At 37.6% G+C, this 18226-nt stretch overlaps 1 protein-coding gene across 1 annotated transcript in view; it reads left to right on the forward strand.

The window, feature by feature from the left end:
• The window catches only part of LOC309475587 (uncharacterized protein), a 454091-nt gene that overhangs the window by 199582 nt on the left and 236283 nt on the right, over positions 1-18226 (forward strand). Inside the window, exons 8-24 of the mRNA XM_082138405.1 lie at positions 1407-1592; positions 1950-2057; positions 2248-2332; positions 2623-2818; positions 2911-4846; positions 6064-6234; positions 6714-6884; positions 6997-7167; positions 7312-7482; positions 7677-7850; positions 8835-9008; positions 9285-9458; positions 9642-9812; positions 11864-12037; positions 12339-12512; positions 12726-12896; positions 17889-18062. Coding sequence (XP_081994531.1) covers positions 1407-1592; positions 1950-2057; positions 2248-2332; positions 2623-2818; positions 2911-4846; positions 6064-6234; positions 6714-6884; positions 6997-7167; positions 7312-7482; positions 7677-7850; positions 8835-9008; positions 9285-9458; positions 9642-9812; positions 11864-12037; positions 12339-12512; positions 12726-12896; positions 17889-18062 — 4581 coding nt within the window. The remainder of the gene's footprint in view (positions 1-1406; positions 1593-1949; positions 2058-2247; positions 2333-2622; positions 2819-2910; positions 4847-6063; positions 6235-6713; positions 6885-6996; positions 7168-7311; positions 7483-7676; positions 7851-8834; positions 9009-9284; positions 9459-9641; positions 9813-11863; positions 12038-12338; positions 12513-12725; positions 12897-17888; positions 18063-18226) is intronic.

An 18226-nucleotide genomic window follows, 5' to 3' on the forward strand; every position in this document is an offset into this window, starting at 1 on the left:
TTCCTTTTTTGGAGCGAGCGGGGGGCGATCTGAATGTGGAGCGCGGAGCAAACTGCGTTGAGCGCTGAGCGATAATGAGCGGAGCGGCCTGATGTAGCTTTGAGCGGAGGAGCGGAGGGGTGAACAGTTCCGTGAGTGATGAGCGGAGATTCTCACCGCTCCACTCCGCTCATATGCTCTCTTGTACTATATAAATTACAAAGGTTTAATTGGCATCTTTATTTCAAACGACCCGACCGACCGCAACCCGAATATCATAAAAAATATTTTTGGATGACTCGTAACCGCGGGTGACCGCAGGCATCCGCTCATTTCGGATCAACCCGCGCATCACTGATGATGGGCGTACTGCTTTCGCTCTCTTGCTCTGGTGGTCTACGGGTGCGTGTGCGCCCTTCCGGGAGTATTGCCCTTAGGACCGTATAAGGAAATTCCGCCCCATCTGACGTCACACATGCCCATACTCGGAAAAAACTTTCCAAAACTTGTGACAAACCGGAAGGAGTATTTTTGGCACAGAAATACTCCATCAAACGTACAACCTTTTGAAACTCTGTTCATGTTTAGCATGGGAATCCAACTCTTTAACAGTGTAAAAAACTCAGTAGCCTATGCATGAAATAGCATTGGGCCAGCCCAGTGACCATCAAGAAAAGAACCGGTACTATACGGTTATCTGGACCATACGATGGCCTACCCCTAACCCCGCCCCTAAACCTACCCGTCACTGGTCCGGATAACCGTATAGTTCCAAAGAACCAATGGGCCGCTGATCTACTTGTTTCATAGGCCGGTGTTTCAGGAAAAAAAAACTAACGCTGACTTTTTTTGACCAATGCATTACACCGGCACTAACCCAGCGCCGCCGATTAAGCAAAACAAAACAAAACGAATGTACAGTTCTATGGGCCGTTAAGACAAAAAAAGAAAAAAAGTATGGGATGCATCGGCCCAAAAAGCACGTCGGCCCACTGGGAATCTCCCGGTAGTCCCGATGGCCAGATGGATCTACATGCCTGGATGTCACACTTTAAATCCTACCTGTTGCCTTTCATCCACTTATTTAGCTGCTGTCTCATCAATTTACATGCCATCTCCTTTTCCCTCTTTCTTTTTCTATGTTTAGCCCCCACCAGCGTTTTTGCTTTATCCATCTTTTTCGACGACAACTCACTACTCGTACCTGCTTCTCGCTCAGCGCTCACGGCGCACGCGCCCGCTCGCGATATTTAGTAGCTACAACAAAAAATAGCTCAGACCATTTTCAGGAAAGGGGTGTTTCATAATGACACAGGCTACATTTTAGTCAAGCAACATTAAATAAAATGCATTTTTTTCTCACTTTCAACAATTAATGGTGCTATTTTGTTTCAAAATAAAATATGGTAACTTTTGCTTATATTTAGGATGAACACAATTATAGCTGGACTGTATGGGCCCCCTCTAGCGGCTGGGCCCCAGAAAACGTTCCCCTTTATCCCCCCTTATGGACGGCCCTGCTCACATGTGTCCAGCTTTGTGTCTATGAAGAGTGACTTGTCAAAAGATGGTGGCCTTCTGAACTTCAGTGAGAAAAAGACATCTATAAAACGGTATTTGTATTTGTTTTACATTATAGAGTTTTAATTTCTCTACAATGGTCTATGTGATGAAACTTAACTAAATACAACAAAAATTCACAGAATACAGTGTCTGCTAGTCTGATTTCCTCTTTACTGAACTCGGCCTGGAGCTTCTTTCCAGTAACACAATTACACAGGCAGCCACTAGGGCGCATACATTTACCAAAAAAGATCATTCAACCAACCATGAATAAATCCATCTATCCAGTCATGAGAGGGACAAATACACAACTATACTGTATTTAATCAGCATTTGTAACATTAAACGTCCTCTTTAAATGAGACTGAAGTATCTCCTGTAGTAAAGTGTTTTTTTTGTGTTATTAGTGAAAGCTCAGGCTCACATGTGTCCAGCTGTGTGTCTTTGAAAAGTGACCGTTCAAAAGATGGTGGCCTTCTGAACTTCAGTAAAGAAACACCATCACCAATCAAAAGGTATTTCATTTGTTTCTTATTTTTGGTCACAAACTGTGTTAGAAAGTGTATTGATGAATAATTATCATAAAGCTGTAGAGTTCAAATATTTACCAGAGCATTTTTTTGTCTTTGCTAAAATATTTACTGGAGATTTTGGTAATATTTCTCCTGGAAATGCAGTATTTTGATTTATTTTATTCGCTAACAGGCTTCGATATGAAACATTAGATTCAAATTTCCAGACTCACAGGAAACACAAGAATTTCACAGACGATCTCCCGTGGATCTTCCAGGTAAGAAAACTTTCTTAAATTTTGATAAATATTTAATAATTATAACAAACAAATAGATTATTTATCATGTTTTCCTGCAAAAGTAGACATTTCATTTCTAATTGTTTTTGACCATTTACTCTTCATTTTAAGAACTCATAAAATAAGAATGAAAATGTGAAAATTGTTTATTTTTATTTAATAATAATGACAGCTTATTAAAATGTTTGTATTTTAACTGATATTTTTTGTAGATGTACGATTTGATTATTATATTTTTTATAATTTTTATTATTTTGCTTTGTTTGTAGGATCTTCAGAGAAATATAATCAAGTTTCTGGAGAATGAGCTTGGAAAGTTTATGAAAATATTACAAAAGGAGAACACACAATGCTTTGTGAAGGAGTTTAATGAGAACAGATGCAGTATTAAAGAAGCAGCTCTTGATCTCACACTACACTACCTGAGAGAGATGAAGCAAGATGAAGCTGCTGATACTCTAGAAGGTAAGAAACTCTGACCATCTGTCAGATTAACACTTATAAATGTAGGAGAGAAAACTAAAATTATAACTATCTGTATTTGCTCCTGTGTTTAGATGAGCTGTTCTTCATTCATCCACTGAAATGTAGCCTAAAGAAGAAGTATCAATGTGTGTTTGAAGGAATTGCAAAGCAGGGTGACTCCACACTTCTGAATAACATCTACACAGATCTCTATATCACTCAGGGTGGTAGTAAACAGGTCAATACTGAACATGAGGTTAGACAGATTGAGGTTGCTTCCAGGTGCCCTGATTCACAAGAGATACCAGTTCAATGCACAAATTTGTTTGAAGCACCCGAACAAGACAAGGAGATCAGAACTGTACTGACAAAAGGAGTTGCTGGCATTGGAAAATCTGTCTCTGTGCAAAAGTTTGTTCTGGATTGGGCCGAAGGAAAAGAAAATCAAGATATCAGCTTCATATTTCCTCTTCCATTAAGAGAGATGAACTTAAAGGAGAAAGAAAAGCAAAGTTTGATGGATCTTATATCTACATTTTTCCCAGAGACAAAAGGACTGAACCTTACAAGAAGGAATCAATTCAAAGTCCTGTTCATCCTTGATGGTTTGGATGAATGTCGTCTTCCTCTAAACTTTAAGGACAATGAGACGTGGCGTGATGTATCATCACCAGTCTCTCTGGATGTTCTTCTGACAAACCTCATCAAGGGAAATCTGTTTCCTTCTGCTCTCATCTGGATCACCACCAGACCAGCAGCTGCCAGTAAGATTCCGCCTGACTGTATCGACCGTGTGACTGAAGTACGAGGATTCAATGACGCACAAAAGGAAGAGTACTTCAAAAAAAGATTCACAGATGAGAATCTGGCCAATGAAATCATTGATCATGTTAAACAATCAAAGAGTCTCTTTATCATGTGTCACATCCCAGTCTTCTGCTGGATTTCAGCCACTGTTCTCCAGAACATTTTAGAGGAGAAAATAAATAATGATGTAAAAAACAATCAGTCTGATGAAGCCTCTAAAACACCGCAGGAATCAAATACTGAAGACACTCCCAAGACTCTGACACAAATGTACACACACTTTCTCCGCTTTCAGATCCAGCAGAGCAGCCGAAAGTATGATGGAGAATACACACCAGATGTTTCCTGGGATAAAGATGCCATCCTTTCACTAGGGAAACTGGCATTTCAAGAGCTGGAAAAAAACAACCTGATCTTCTATGACACAGACCTTGAAGACTGTGGTATTGATGTCTATAAAGCATCAGTGTATTCAGGCATGTGTACCCAGATCTTTAAGGAGGAAACAGGGATTACTGTTGGTACCACATACTGCTTTGTTCACTTGAGCATTCAAGAGTTTATTGCAGGCCTTTATGCACATCTGTTTCTAGACACCAACAATAAAAGTGTGTTTGTTCATGAGTCTGCAGAACAGGAAAACAACAATAAAACCTTGATTGATTTGCTCAAGACCCTTTATTCATATCTGATTCTATACATCAACAAGAAAAGTGGGTTTGTTCAAGAGTCTACAGAACAGGAAAACAAAAATGAAACCATGATTGATTTGCTCAAGACTGCAGTGGACAAGGCGCTCGAGAGTGAAACTGGACACCTGGACCTTTTCCTTCGCTTCCTCCTCGGTCTGTCACTCCAGTCCAATCGGCGACTCTTACGAGGTCTATTGACACAGCAAGATGACAATGACCAGAGCAAAAAGGAGATAGTTCAGTACATCAAGCAGAAATTTGAAGATAATCTGTCTCCAGAAAGATCCATCAATCTGTTCTACTGTCTGAATGAACTGAATGATCAAAGTCTGGTGAAAGAGATTCAGACCCACTTTAGAGAAAGAAGTCTGTCATCTGGTGATCTTTCACCTGCCCAGTGGTCTGCTTTGGCCTTTGTGTTGTTGACATCAGAGGAGGAGATGGAGGAGTTTGAGCTTCAGAAATTCAAGAAATCAGACGAGTGTCTCTTTGGACTGTTGGAAGTTGTGAAAACATCCAAAAGAGCTCGGTAAGTAATTTAAAGCAGAGGTCTTCAACCCGGCCCTGAAGGCCCACTGCCCTACAAAGTTTATATCCAACCTGCTTCATCTTGTGATTTTCAAGTAATCCTGAAGAGCTTGATTATCTGGTTCAGATGTGATAATTAAAGTTAAACTCTGCTGGACACTGGGCCTCCAGGAGCCAAGGTTGAAGACATGATTTTATGACTAAAAATAAATTAATCATAAACCTCTATAAGAAATGATTAATCATATACCAGATATAAGTATACTGTAATGTCTGAAGAACGACAGACAGTTGTAATGCTGAACAAATGTATCACAGGCGCAACACGGGCTTTGAAACCCTTTGAATTAACCCTATGAATACCGGTGCAAAATAAAACAGCAATTTCACAACAATTATAAAGAGTCTATGTTCTACACTACTAATGTTATTTTTTTACCATATTCATTTACAATTTTTATGGTTAACTATAACCATTATTGATTATTAAGATAGTAAAAAAATTGTAAACTAGTTTTAAGCACAATTGTGTCAACAGAGGAAGAAACACAACGTCATTAAAATTAAATTCTGCAAATCATATTGACATACAGCATGTCGAAGTTGTATTCTGCTTGCATCTATATAGTATGCATCATTATTAGGGAGTATACTGAATTTGATCTCTTAATATCACTGCAGTTAAATATATAGCTTTGTTTTTTTACGTTGAGCGTTTTACAATGTCCAGCCATTTTAGTGATTAAAATGCTGCGGCGGCTTCGAAAATCGTTTGTTAATTTTATTTTTGTTTTTCTACTTTTGAGAGGTAATCTAAATATTTGTTGCTAGAAATAGGTGTAAAATTGACGATCCTTTGCAGTTCTATGGATGTTTTGCCCTCCAGATCTCTGTGCGAGTCATGTGACTAACTTTATATACTTATGTCGCCCACATCAAATCATCATTAACTCCCAGATTTTCAACCTCTACAGACTCATTAAGAGTTAAATCAAACTAAACTCCTTTTGATTAAAGACTACATTTATTTTATTCAATCATGTTTGTTTGTTTTTATGTAGCAGAATGAGATTGGCTGTATTGTCAGTGTAGCCCACCACGCTAGAATATATTTATTGTTTGTCTAAAATTACTAAATTGTTTTTTTTTTTATATTTGTATATAGCAAATCCATTGTTTGTATTAAATTTGACTTTATTTCTAAATTATTTCTTGTAGGTTAAACGATTGTGACTTAACAGACAAAAGCTGTTTGAGTCTGGCTAAAGCTCTCGGATCAGATAACAATCTGGAAGAGCTGAATATGAACAATAATAATCTACAGAGTTCAGGAGTAATTAATCTCTGCTCTGGACTGAGGAGTGTAAAGTGTAAATTGGAGATATTGAGGTAAGGTGTGATTTAGATATCCTTTACAAAGTTTGTGTATAAATAATAGATTTCAATACTATTATTAACATAATTTGTGACGACTAAAATAGTTTACCACTATACTATTTACTTTGTTTCAGAAACAAATATGGTTAATTGACATCGCCCTCATGATGAATTCATGAAACCTACATTAGATTTTTGATTTGCTAGTTGTAGATCTATCTGCTCTGCTTTTTCAATATTGTACAAGCCACTTGAATTATAACATAGCAAAACGATTGTGGCAAGATCCAAATGAAAAAAGATGAATAAGAATCATGAAAGATTGCAATATCCAGCTAACTGTATCTGAACTAATCATGAGACATGAAACTATGAGACTGTAACTGAGGCCTGATAGTAAGAGATCAGTGTAAATAATCTTCTAAATCTTCTCATAGTGGTAAAGCTGGTTTGAATCAAATACATTGACAATCTTTTTTTTTTTTTTTTAGACTCAGCCAGTGTGCGGTAACAGAGGAAAGCTGTTCAGATCTGGCTTCAGTTCTCAGGTCAGCCTCCAGCAGTCTGAAGTATCTTGACCTGAGCAATAATAAACTGAAGGATTCAGGAATGAAGCTGTTCTCTGATGGACTGAAAGAGAACTCTAAACTGGAGAAACTCAGGTGAGTTAATGTCTAACATATTAATGTTAGACTCTAACTCTACTGTGTCTAACACTGGTCATTTCATTTGTCTCTATATTCAGTGATATAATCTATATATTCTTTTCTGTAGACTCTCTAACTGCAGTATCACAGAAGAAGGTTATAAAGCTCTGGCTTCAGCTCTGAGATCAAACCCTTCACACCTGATAGAGCTGGATCTCACAGGAAATGATCCTGGACAAACAGGAGTGAAGGAGCTCAGTGATTTACTACAGGATCCAAACTGTCAACTAACAATAAGGTGACATTAGGAAATAATACAAAATGAATGATATGCAAGCAAATTACTTAATGAAAGTACTGTAGCACTGAAATATTTCAATAAAAGTAATCATTTCAGACTTTTTTCATTTTAATTCAATTTGGTTGAATCTCCATTCTGCAGGTTTTTGAGTCCTGAAGCAGAGAAAGTCTGTCAGAATTTGACTCGTGTTCTGAGTGAAAACCTGTTACTCCTGAGAGAGCTGAATCTGAATGAATGTCATCTGGGACACTCAGGATTGAAGAAACTTGTTCCTGTTCTGGAGGATAAACACTGTAAACTCAACAGACTGATGCAAGTTGTATCGTTGTTATTATGACAAGTTCAAGTGCTTTTAAACCTGTTTTTTATTTATTATTTGAAAAGAGTGCTGAATGAACTGCTATATGTTTCTTTTGCATCACCATTATCAATTGTCACTAAAAGTAGTATCTAACACATCTTTACTTAGGTAATACTGACTGACACTTAGTTTTCTCTTTATACAGTCTGAATAACACCCATATAACAGAAGAAGATTGTAATGCTTTAGCTACAGCTTTAAATTTAAATCCTTCAAATCTGAAAGAGCTGGATCTAAGTCGGAGTATTCTCAGAGATTCAGGAATCAAGATCATCTCGTCTCTGTTTGCAAATGTAGAGAGCAGACTGGTAAAGCTGAAGTAAGTAAGTCTAAATGTGTAATACAAAGGTACAATACTGAATAAAAAATATTTATTAAAATTTCATATTGATGTATAAAAGCAGTAGCAAAGCTATTAGTTGTGTAATTGTTTGTATAACTTAGATTTTGATATTACAGTGTTCTCTTTGTTAGAGTTTCAAGTACGTAGCCCTGAAACCCTATTGTAATTGTTCAAATTTACAAGGATCAGCATTCTCACCTAAAAGTGATTGGGCAGACCAAACTGTAAGTTGTAGAGACTTGAAACTTTGAGGGATGGAAGTACTCACATTGTCTACAACATCACCAAGGATCACCCCAATTGGCCTGATGGTGCCGCTACAGCGATCAAAAATACATAATGGTTCATAACTCCCAAACTGTCAGTCACAGACACAAGAGTATTATATCATTGAAATCCTTGGGTCAAGAGGAACCTCATCCAAATGTTTTTGTATTTTGGGTTATATGAAAAAAAACCTACTTTTGCAAACTAGTCTGAGGATTTTTGCCCGATTGCAACCAAACCAGTTCAGAAAGATTCTGACTGACAATAATTGGCTTTCCCTCTTAAACGGAATGAGATAATTCCACCAAACTCAGTACACCCATGTACGGTCTCAGTCTGTGGTCACGAGAAAAAGGACGTGGTGGGCGATCGAAACGAAACTCGCTGGGCCTGTTTAACTCGCGCTCCTAGAGGCCTGTGAGAAATTCAAAAGAAATTTGCTTCTAGGACCGCCGCTGTCAATCGAATCTTTCATTAAATATAGGAAATTATTTCAAAAACCTACTTTCGTTTACTAGCCCTAGATTTTTGGCTCAAACTCGATAACTGAAAAAGCTCAAACATATTATTTCCTTAGTACATGGCCTGTTTTTGCTGTGAATGGTCTTTTCCATCTATGATCTAGGTTGTTACAGGCTTGCCAAATAAAATATAATATATTTTTTAGCTATATTTTTCACATTGTTTCTACAGGTTTAATAACATCTGTATTACTGAAGAAGGTTGTGCTGCTCTGGCGTCTGCTTTTAACTCAAACCCTTCAAACCTCAAAGAGCTGGATCTGAGTGGGAATAAAATAGGAGACTCTGGAGTAACACAAGTCTCCACTCTACTGGGAAATTCACAGTGTACACTGCAGATACTCAGGTCTGAATTCAGTTCATGTAAACATGAATCAATAATATTGAAGCCTAAAGCTGGCCGGTAAAAAAAGTTTAAAATGTTGGCAAACATGCTATTTGGCAGGTACTGTAGTCAGCAGTGAATGCATTGGTGCACAATATGCATAGAAACATTATACAACTATTGAAAAACATTCATCTTTTTGAGGTGCTGGACATTATAAATGTCTTAATGGTGTAATGCTGATAATTAAATTTTTTTTAAATTAAATGAGTAATTGATTACAGTTTTATTATTTAGACTTTCAGACTGCAGTATCACAGAAGAAGGTTATAAAGCTCTGGCTTCAGCTCTGAGATCAAACCCTTCACACCTGATAGAGCTGGATCTCACAGGAAATGATCCTGGACAAACAGGAGTGAAGGAGCTCAGTGATTTACTACAGGATCCAAACTGTCAGCTGAAGACACTGAGGTGAGATTTGATGAAGTAACAGAAAAGATATATGCAAGTGAATTGTTTATAGAAATATTATTTAACTAATACTGTCTGTGGGATCAAAATAAATTCAAGAAAAAACATTTTACACTTTTTTTTCCCATCATAATCGGATGCTGTTTTTCATTACGCAAAGTTAATTCATCTTCCCCTCTGCAGGTTTTTGGGTCCTGCTGCAGATGAAGCCTGTCAGTATGTGATTGGAATTGTGGGTAAAAACCCATTACTCCTGAGAGAGCTGAATCTGAGTGGACATACACTAGAAGACTCAAATGTGAAGAAGCTCGCTGCTCTACTGCAGGATAGACACTGTAAACTCAACATACTTCAGTGAGTATTTTATATTGTTATATACACTGCAAAGTAATCAATTTCAGAGTCTAATTCAGGGGTCGTCAACCCAAAATGTTGAAAGAGCCATATTGGACCAAAAAAGAAAAAGAAAAAAAATCTGTCTGGAGCCGCAAAAAATTAAAAGCCTTAGATAAGCCTTATAATGAAGGCAACACATGCTTTAAGTGTCTATATTAGCTTTATTAGCCCCCTAGTATCAAAATGATAAGTAGGCTACAATGAGCATTCATGATTAAATGTTCGTTGACAGAAATGTTGAAATTAAATATTTATTATACACATTTTTACAACGTTGAAAAACTTTAACCCTTTCACACGTAAGTTTAAAATATTCTGGCTGACCCCCCAGCGTGAGTTTTTCACATGGTTTTTCAGGCGACCGTTATTTAGATTGTGTCACTTTATGGTTTCCATGGTGACGCGTCATTGCGTGTCACATGACACACCGCAGCAACAACAGAGCTGAATGAATGATAATCTGCTTTTATGTAATTTTTCCTTTTTTATCCAAAATATTCACAAATTTGTTAGATATGGCATGAAATATCTGATATTCCGATTGTCAAATATATGCAAGTGGAAGTGTTTTGTTGTTTAAACACCTTTATAACGATCGAGTTAGTTGAGCTGTATGCGCGATGGGCGCCGCCATCTTAGTTTGTGCCGCAGACGCAGTTCAGAGAATCGGATCTGTTGGATTTACAACACGTGAATTCATCCACTTCTCCCGAAATACATAAAAGTAAGTGGCTGGTGAACTGGGAGAAGAATAGAGTAAACTTTAAAGTTAACTTACTTACACAATGTGTATCTGATATGAATAAAACGTGTCTAATTATAATGTAAAGGATTATTATTGCCTCTTCCTTTAACATCAGTGTGTATTTTACAAACTCTAAATGTATTGTTTTTTTAGTACTTATATGTCTGAAACCTAAAATAAACATTATGTGGTTGAAAACACTGAAAAGTTGTGATATATGACAGCTCTGAGCGCGCCTGTCTCTGGCTCAGCGCCAGCCAACGCGCGAGAGCACATTTGAATTTAGCAGTTGATCACGTCATGCACTGACCGTTCTAATCACACCGGTGCGATCGTACGTGCGAAAGTGTTTTAAGAATGTTTGTCATGTTTTTCCTCCTACAGAAATGATATTAAAACAAAAAATATTTTTTCCATTTTCATATTTTTGAAAAAGCTCTAGGGAGCCACTAGGGTGGCGCTTAAGAGCCGCATGCGGCTCTAGAGCCGCGGGTTGCCGACCCCCGGTCTAATTGAATACTGTAACAACCGAACAAAATGCTAGGGAAGCAGAGATCAAACACACTCGGATGGTATGTGAAACGTACAAAATTCTTTATTAATTTTAAAACATGATAGGCTCTTAAAAAAACGTGTTACCCCCCTTGGGTTGTTGATTACAATGTCCCGTGAAACAGTCCAGCTCACGTCCGATAAGGAGGGGCGGGCTACCAGAAATCCTCAATTTTCGACAGGTCCACGTAGACGGGCTCGCATCCAATAGATGCACACAGGAATCGGGGACCGTCCTCAAACAGACAGGATCGGCCTCTCCAGTCCCTTTAACTTGATAACAGAGTACATGTGTCCAGAGCTCTCCTAAATCCAAGCAGAGTCCCTATCTGTCTACATTTACCCCCCCACTGGCTGGCTATCTTCACCGCCGGTGGTACTAGTTACCGCGAGCGGCCGTCAAACGGGTACCCAAGTGAGAGCTCTCCCACCTCTCTCTCGAGCAGAACTCCACACCTCAATAAATAATCCTCCACTCCTCCCCCTTCACCTGTACGCATTGATTTAATTACACATCCATTCATTCGTTCAGACAAAGGGGGCGTGTGCTTCAATCACTTAATTTCCCCTTAATCATCACACTACTATTGAATTGCTGTTCTTTAAAGTTTTGGGGGGCTATTAAATAAACCATCATATTGATTTATCTCTCTGTTATTGGGGCTGAAATAAACTGAATAATGCCTCCTGTCTTTGTTTTCTTTCTCTTCAGGATGAATAATAACAGTATTACAGAAGAAGGTTGTTCTGCTCTGACTTCAGCATTTAATTCAAACCCTTCAAACCTGGTAGAGCTGGATCTGAGTGGAAATAAACTAGGAAATTCAGGAATAATGAGTATCTGTCCTCTGTTGGAAAATACACAATGCAGATTGGAGAAACTCAAGTGTGTATTTTTATTCATCAACATTTCTGAATGTTAATATGCATTTGTAAATGTCCCTTTTATCAGATTAACTGAAAATGAAAAGTACTGTGGCTTAAATGTTATATTTATTATTTTCAGCTCAGTTTCACTTTTGAATAGTTTGACTTTTCACATGTCACTTATTTTAAAAATCATAATAAATTATGTAACTGAATAAACTATGTAAATGTGGTTTAGTTCATGTTGTTGTAAGTTGTTTTTCAGAATGTATTTATAAGCCCACAACTAATCTCTGTCCAAACTTATTTTTGTTTTACAGACTTTCAGACTGCAGAATCACAGGAGAAGGTTATAAAGCTCTGGCTTCAGCTCTGAGATCAAACCCTTCACACCTGATAGAGCTGGATCTCACAGGAAATGATCCTGGACAATCAGGGCTGAAGAAGCTCGATGATTTACTACAGGATCAGAACTGTCAACTGAAGACACTGAGGTGAGATGTGATGAAATAATACAACAAACAGTATATGCAGCCAAATTATTTATAGAAATATTATTTCAATAATAAAATAAGCTAAATAATATGTTGTTACATCAAAGTTTACGCATGATTCCAAGACTAAAATCATGTAAAAATGGATTTTGTCATAACACCAAGTTTAGTTTGAGAATTTAACTGAATCCTGCTTCATCTTCTCTTCTGCAGGTTTTTGAGTCCTGATGCAGAGGAAGCCTGTCAGTATGTGACTGGAATTGTGGGTAAAAACCCATTACTCCTGAGAAAGCTGGATCTGAGTGGACATGAACTAGGAGACACAGGAGTGAATCAGATCGCTGCTCTACTGCAGGATAAACACTGTAAACTCAACACACTGATGTGAGTATTTCACATGGTTAAAAATAGTATTTTAGTTCATTTAATAGTAATGTTACAGTAGTTGGTAATATTATTTCCTCATTTGATTGAGTCAGGGGCGATTGACAGACACAACAATAAATTGATTTTAATAATTATTTCAGTTTTTGACTGTTTGACTTTTGACTAACCAAAACAATAACCAATAATCCCCCCCCCCCCCCCCCCCCCCCAAATATTTATAGCCTAAAACATGTATACAAATCATTATAGAAGGAAGAGATGTAGTGTTTTCTCTGCACTTATATAGTTATTAATGCCAAGTTAAATAACAATTTTTTAAGGCTTATTTGTGTTTTTCTAAGTTAAAGAAATATGAAGAATTTTCCCTCCTCCTCAATCTACCTGTCTCTAGATTGTATAAATGCTCCTTTAGTCTTTTCAGTATACAAATTTGCCAGCTCTGATTAAAGAAAGTGAAGTTATTTCTGCTCTCTATCACTAAGGATCTTTATTACCAAAATAATTTAGTCTTGATAAAATTATCTGTCTTAATTTTCTAGCATTTACAAATTTGATTAATTGCCTATTAATAAATTAAATCTATTAATGCTAAATTTAACCCATTCCTATTCACCAACTGAAGTTAATTCAGACATAGTTTTAACATTCATTAACAAAACAAAAATGATTCACATTTTAAGAGATCATTGTTAAACCTCCAATGAGTTCTGGTAGATGGTGAGCTCCCATTGCTCCCAAGAGAGAGTGAAATAGCACTGTGATCAGTTAAAGGAGACGTATTATGCAAAATTCTCTTTTACATGGTGTTTGAACATAAATGTGTGTTGGCAAACAGGCAAATAGGGGCTTTTAAAACATCCTATAATAAATAATCTGTGGGGTATTTTGATTTGAAACTTCACAAACACAGTCTGGGGACATCTAAGATTTATATTACATTTTGTAAAAAAAAAAAAAGTGGTATAATTGGTACCCTTTAAAACTGAATGAGAAGTGTTACAGTCAAATGAGGAAGAAAGAAGATTACTAGATATCAGCCAAAAATTAAATCTAGAACGTTGAATGTGCCCTGAAAAGGACCTCCATGCAAATAGGTTTTTATGTGGGTTCTTTACATGTCAAACATCAATCAGATCAAGAAACTGGGGTATATTAGAAATCAGGGAATCCTGACATTCATCTGGAGCGGCATTAAAATCCCCTCCCATGATAATTTTGTCTGAAAAATATGTGTTCTTCCAGTAATCATTTTAGGTAGCCATATTCTGAAAAAAAACAACTTATTAGCAGTCTGCCGACCTTGTTAGTGTAACCAACATTAATCAAGACGTAATTACATCCATTTGATTCAAGAACCACGATAATCCAGTGACCCTCATTATCGCCTGAACTTGCAACAATTTTGCTGTCCATCCGTTTAAAGGAGACATATCATGCTTTTAAATCGTTCCTTTTTACATATAAATCATACATTTGTAGTCTATATAAAGCGGAACTGCAATGCTTGGGTCTGAATTCCTAATTTTTATAGCTCCACAGGCCCCTTTTCTACCCCTTTTCTGATGTGCGTCTGAGAGCAACTCGTTTTGGTGCGGTCTCTTTAAATACAATTGAGACACTTCATACCCCGCCCCCTCTCCAGGTTGCACAGGTGACACTCGGTTCAACTCCACCCCGTTCGGCCATTTTTGTAGTTTGATAGCAGAGATACGATTATCTAGCGGCACAGAAACTTTTTATTCACACGTTATTAACAAAATGTCAACAACGGAAGACTTGTCCAGCCAGCCAATTTACATGTTCGAGCCAGAGTCGGAGCCGGAGCGAGATGAAAATGAAGACGACGAACCTGCAGAACAATGTCTTCATATGGATGTATCGCAATGGTGTGTTACTGTATTTACATTATGAAACTTTGGTCTTCCGACCTTTTACCACCGTGTCGATTTATTTTGATTAATATGTGCGAGGGAGAGAGAGCAAGACAGCGTCTAGTTTGGAGACGGCGTCTTGTTTACATTTTCGCCTGGCTCCGAAGAGAGAGAGAGTGCGTGCGCGCGACCGGGTCTCTCTCTCTCTGCTCGTTCTTTCAGTTAAACATGCGCCGTCACAAGCGCGGCGGTTCATCTACATTAGACGGTGTAATGAAGCGTGTGGGTTACTACATCCAACAACCGAACATTTTAACTTACCCTCTCGTAACTTCTGCATCTTTTAGCTTGGACTACAAAATTGCAGCGAGAAATGAAAATGGCGGATTGCTCGAAGTGTTGGGCTGGACGTCAATGTCCTTATTTGGCAGTTCCGCTGCAAATACTGTGACGTAATAGTTCACAAAACGTCATAGATAACAGAAAAATCGGAACAGGTTGAAAAATATGACCAAAACAGAATATAAAGATATCAACGAAGCACCTGAAGAGAATAATTTAAACTTTTCTGTACTTCTAAACACTCCAAATATACAACAAAATGCATTTAAGGGCTAAAAAAGTGGATTTAGCATGATATGTCCCCTTTAAACAAAAGAAGACTTCTGCTGAGTGAGAAGTTCCAGAATAAAGAGAGAATAAAGCCTCTCCACCCCATTGTGACAATCTAACATCTACATCAGTTGAATGAGTCTCTTGAAGAAAGAAACAATTAACTTTTACTTGATTTTAGAAAAAGTGCCTTAGGTTTAACATACACATAATACCTCGAACATTTAACCCTCTGGGCGCCACGGTCGAGTTTACTCGACAAGATGCGGCACTGAATAAAACGGCCGATTTTGTCAAAAAGGGTGTCAAATTTCGTTCGACCTCCCCTCCACTAGTTGGCAGACATGTCATACTTCATCCCCGACTCAAAAAAAAGTCATGCTTCTATACAAAATATTCGAGCTAGAGCGCATTGAATCAGTGCGAACAAAAGCGGAGCTAGTGTGCGAGTGAGCCATTTTATCAGAGCAATATTGTCAACGTCAGCGAGTATTTGCATTAGATTATTATTATTATTATTATTATCTAATGGCATCAATAAAGCTTACCCGCAATGAAGTGTTGGGTCTTCTATTCGCGGACCCTGATTCTGAAGGGGAATATCTGCCTTTAGAAAATGACGGTGATTCTGAAAGTGAAAGTATATCCCTACACCAAGCACAAACGGTGAATCCTTTGCCCAATATAACGTTAGATGGTCCTTTGCCCAATGTCAGTGATGGGAACAATGTTTCCCGGGGTCGGAGTGTTCATCGCGAAGTTAGCAGGCGTGTTAGTGTTGTGGGGAACGAGGCGGCCGCGGGAGATTTTTACCGCGCTAGCCATGGTGACCGTGTGCCTCTCTGCAATCGCGGCGACAGTATTGTGGTGGAGACTTTGTCTAATGCCACTGGGTATGTTAGACGAGGTCGAAGTATTCATAGGACAGTTAGGGGGCTACGTGGAGGCAGGGTGGGGAGTCGCAATGACAATGACAGTAGTCCGAGCTGTGCACACTCGGCGCGCGCGCGAGACAGATCTGGCCGCGCCCGCGCTGCTGCTCGTAGCAGGAGAAGAGGCGATGTGACACGGGGCAGAGGGGCAATTATGCATAGTCTATCGCAAGACCACACCATGAAACACTACAAGAAATGTCACCTGGATGAATAGGGAGTCATTATCTCTACAGCAAAAGCCCTGCAACAATTGTTTTTGTCTGCCATTTATTACACTGTTGATTTACTATCTATTTCCCTGACCATTTAGTAGTGTACAATATGTGTTCTTTTTTGTGTGTTCATGTCCTTGTGATGTGTGCCTCTTTGTCAGCTAAAAAACAAAAACAAAAAACAAATAAACATCAACAAAAACCATAAAAATTCTATAATCCAAGATGACCGCCACCATATGACGTCATAATATGCTAATTAGATGGGAAAATGTAATCCCTACATAAACTTTGGGTCATCCTTAATATTTCTCTAATTTACAGAAAGTCTCTATCTTTTATAACTTTTAAGATATAGCCTTTTGAAATTAAGATGTCAAAATCGAACGTTTTAGGAAAAAACCTCTGGCGCCTAAAGGGTTAAAGATAACAGAGAAAAAGACTTGAGCTGAGTGGTGTTGTGTATATTGATTAATATCTGTCTGTTAACTTGAAAAAGAAGGGTGAGATCTGATATTTATCACTTTATCACAATTTTAAGATATCTTAGTGCTTTAAGATATCTACTTATTGTTGATTCTGCTTTCACCATGCCAACTTTGTCCCAACCAAACCCTTCCTGTAGTTGTTTATCCCCCGATTTCACAGACTAGGCTTTAGTCTAGACTTAGACTAAAATGCATGTTTGAGCTGTTTTAACTGAAAGCAACTTGCACTGAAATATCCTAAAATATGTCAGTGCCATTGTTTTGTTTCAAGATGCACAGCACTAATGTTTTTTCCTAATGCACATTTATAAAAGCTGTTTAGACATTCTAATTTAACCGAAGCGTACTCTTGGTTTAATCAAAGCCCTGACTGTAAAACCAGACCTATGAGTTTTACACTACTGTGAAGATGTTTTAGACACATTTTGTTAGATTCCTCCTTACAAAACTGTTTCAGCTAGAGTGAAATATGTAGGCTTTCCAGCATGAACTGGACATTTCAGGTCTTGCCATTTCAGTGGGGATTATATGTGAACTTAAAAACATTTAAACATTTAAAAACATGGTGGACATTTAAAAACATGGTGCTTGAACATTGTAGACCATTCAGATCAAAAACTTTCACACCTGTGAAATATAGTTGAAATATAATTTTATATAATTGAAACATTGAAAGTTATGTTGATATCTTCTTTGCAGCCTTTTGTTTGACTGCATTTCCAGTTGTCTCTTTTTGTTTTGCAACTGACTATAATTTTTGTTGTACAAGGAACAAAATATAATTCAGTTTATTTAATATAATTTATTTTGTTCAGGTACTTTCTAGAATAACTGATTAATTAGCTGAATGTTACATTGTCTTTTTTTCTAGACTTTCAGACTGCAGAATCACAGAAGAAGGTTATAAAGCTCTGGCTTCAGCTCTGAGATCAAACCCTTCACACCTGATAGAGCTGGATCTCACAGGAAATGATCCTGGACAATCAGGAGTGAAGGAGCTCAGTGATTTACTACAGGATCAGAACTGTCAACTGAAGACACTGAGGTGAGATGTGATGAAATGATAGAAATTATATTATATGCAACCAAACTATTTATAAGAATATTATCTCAATAATACAATAAGCTACAAAATATGTTGTTACATCAAAGAAATCAGAGTGATTTCAAGACAAATATCATGTAAAATGGATTTTGTCATTACACCAA

This window comes from Leuciscus leuciscus (genome assembly GCF_965113295.1).
Source record: "Leuciscus leuciscus genome assembly, chromosome: 15".
Classification (NCBI taxonomy): Eukaryota; Metazoa; Chordata; class Actinopteri; order Cypriniformes; family Leuciscidae; genus Leuciscus; species Leuciscus leuciscus.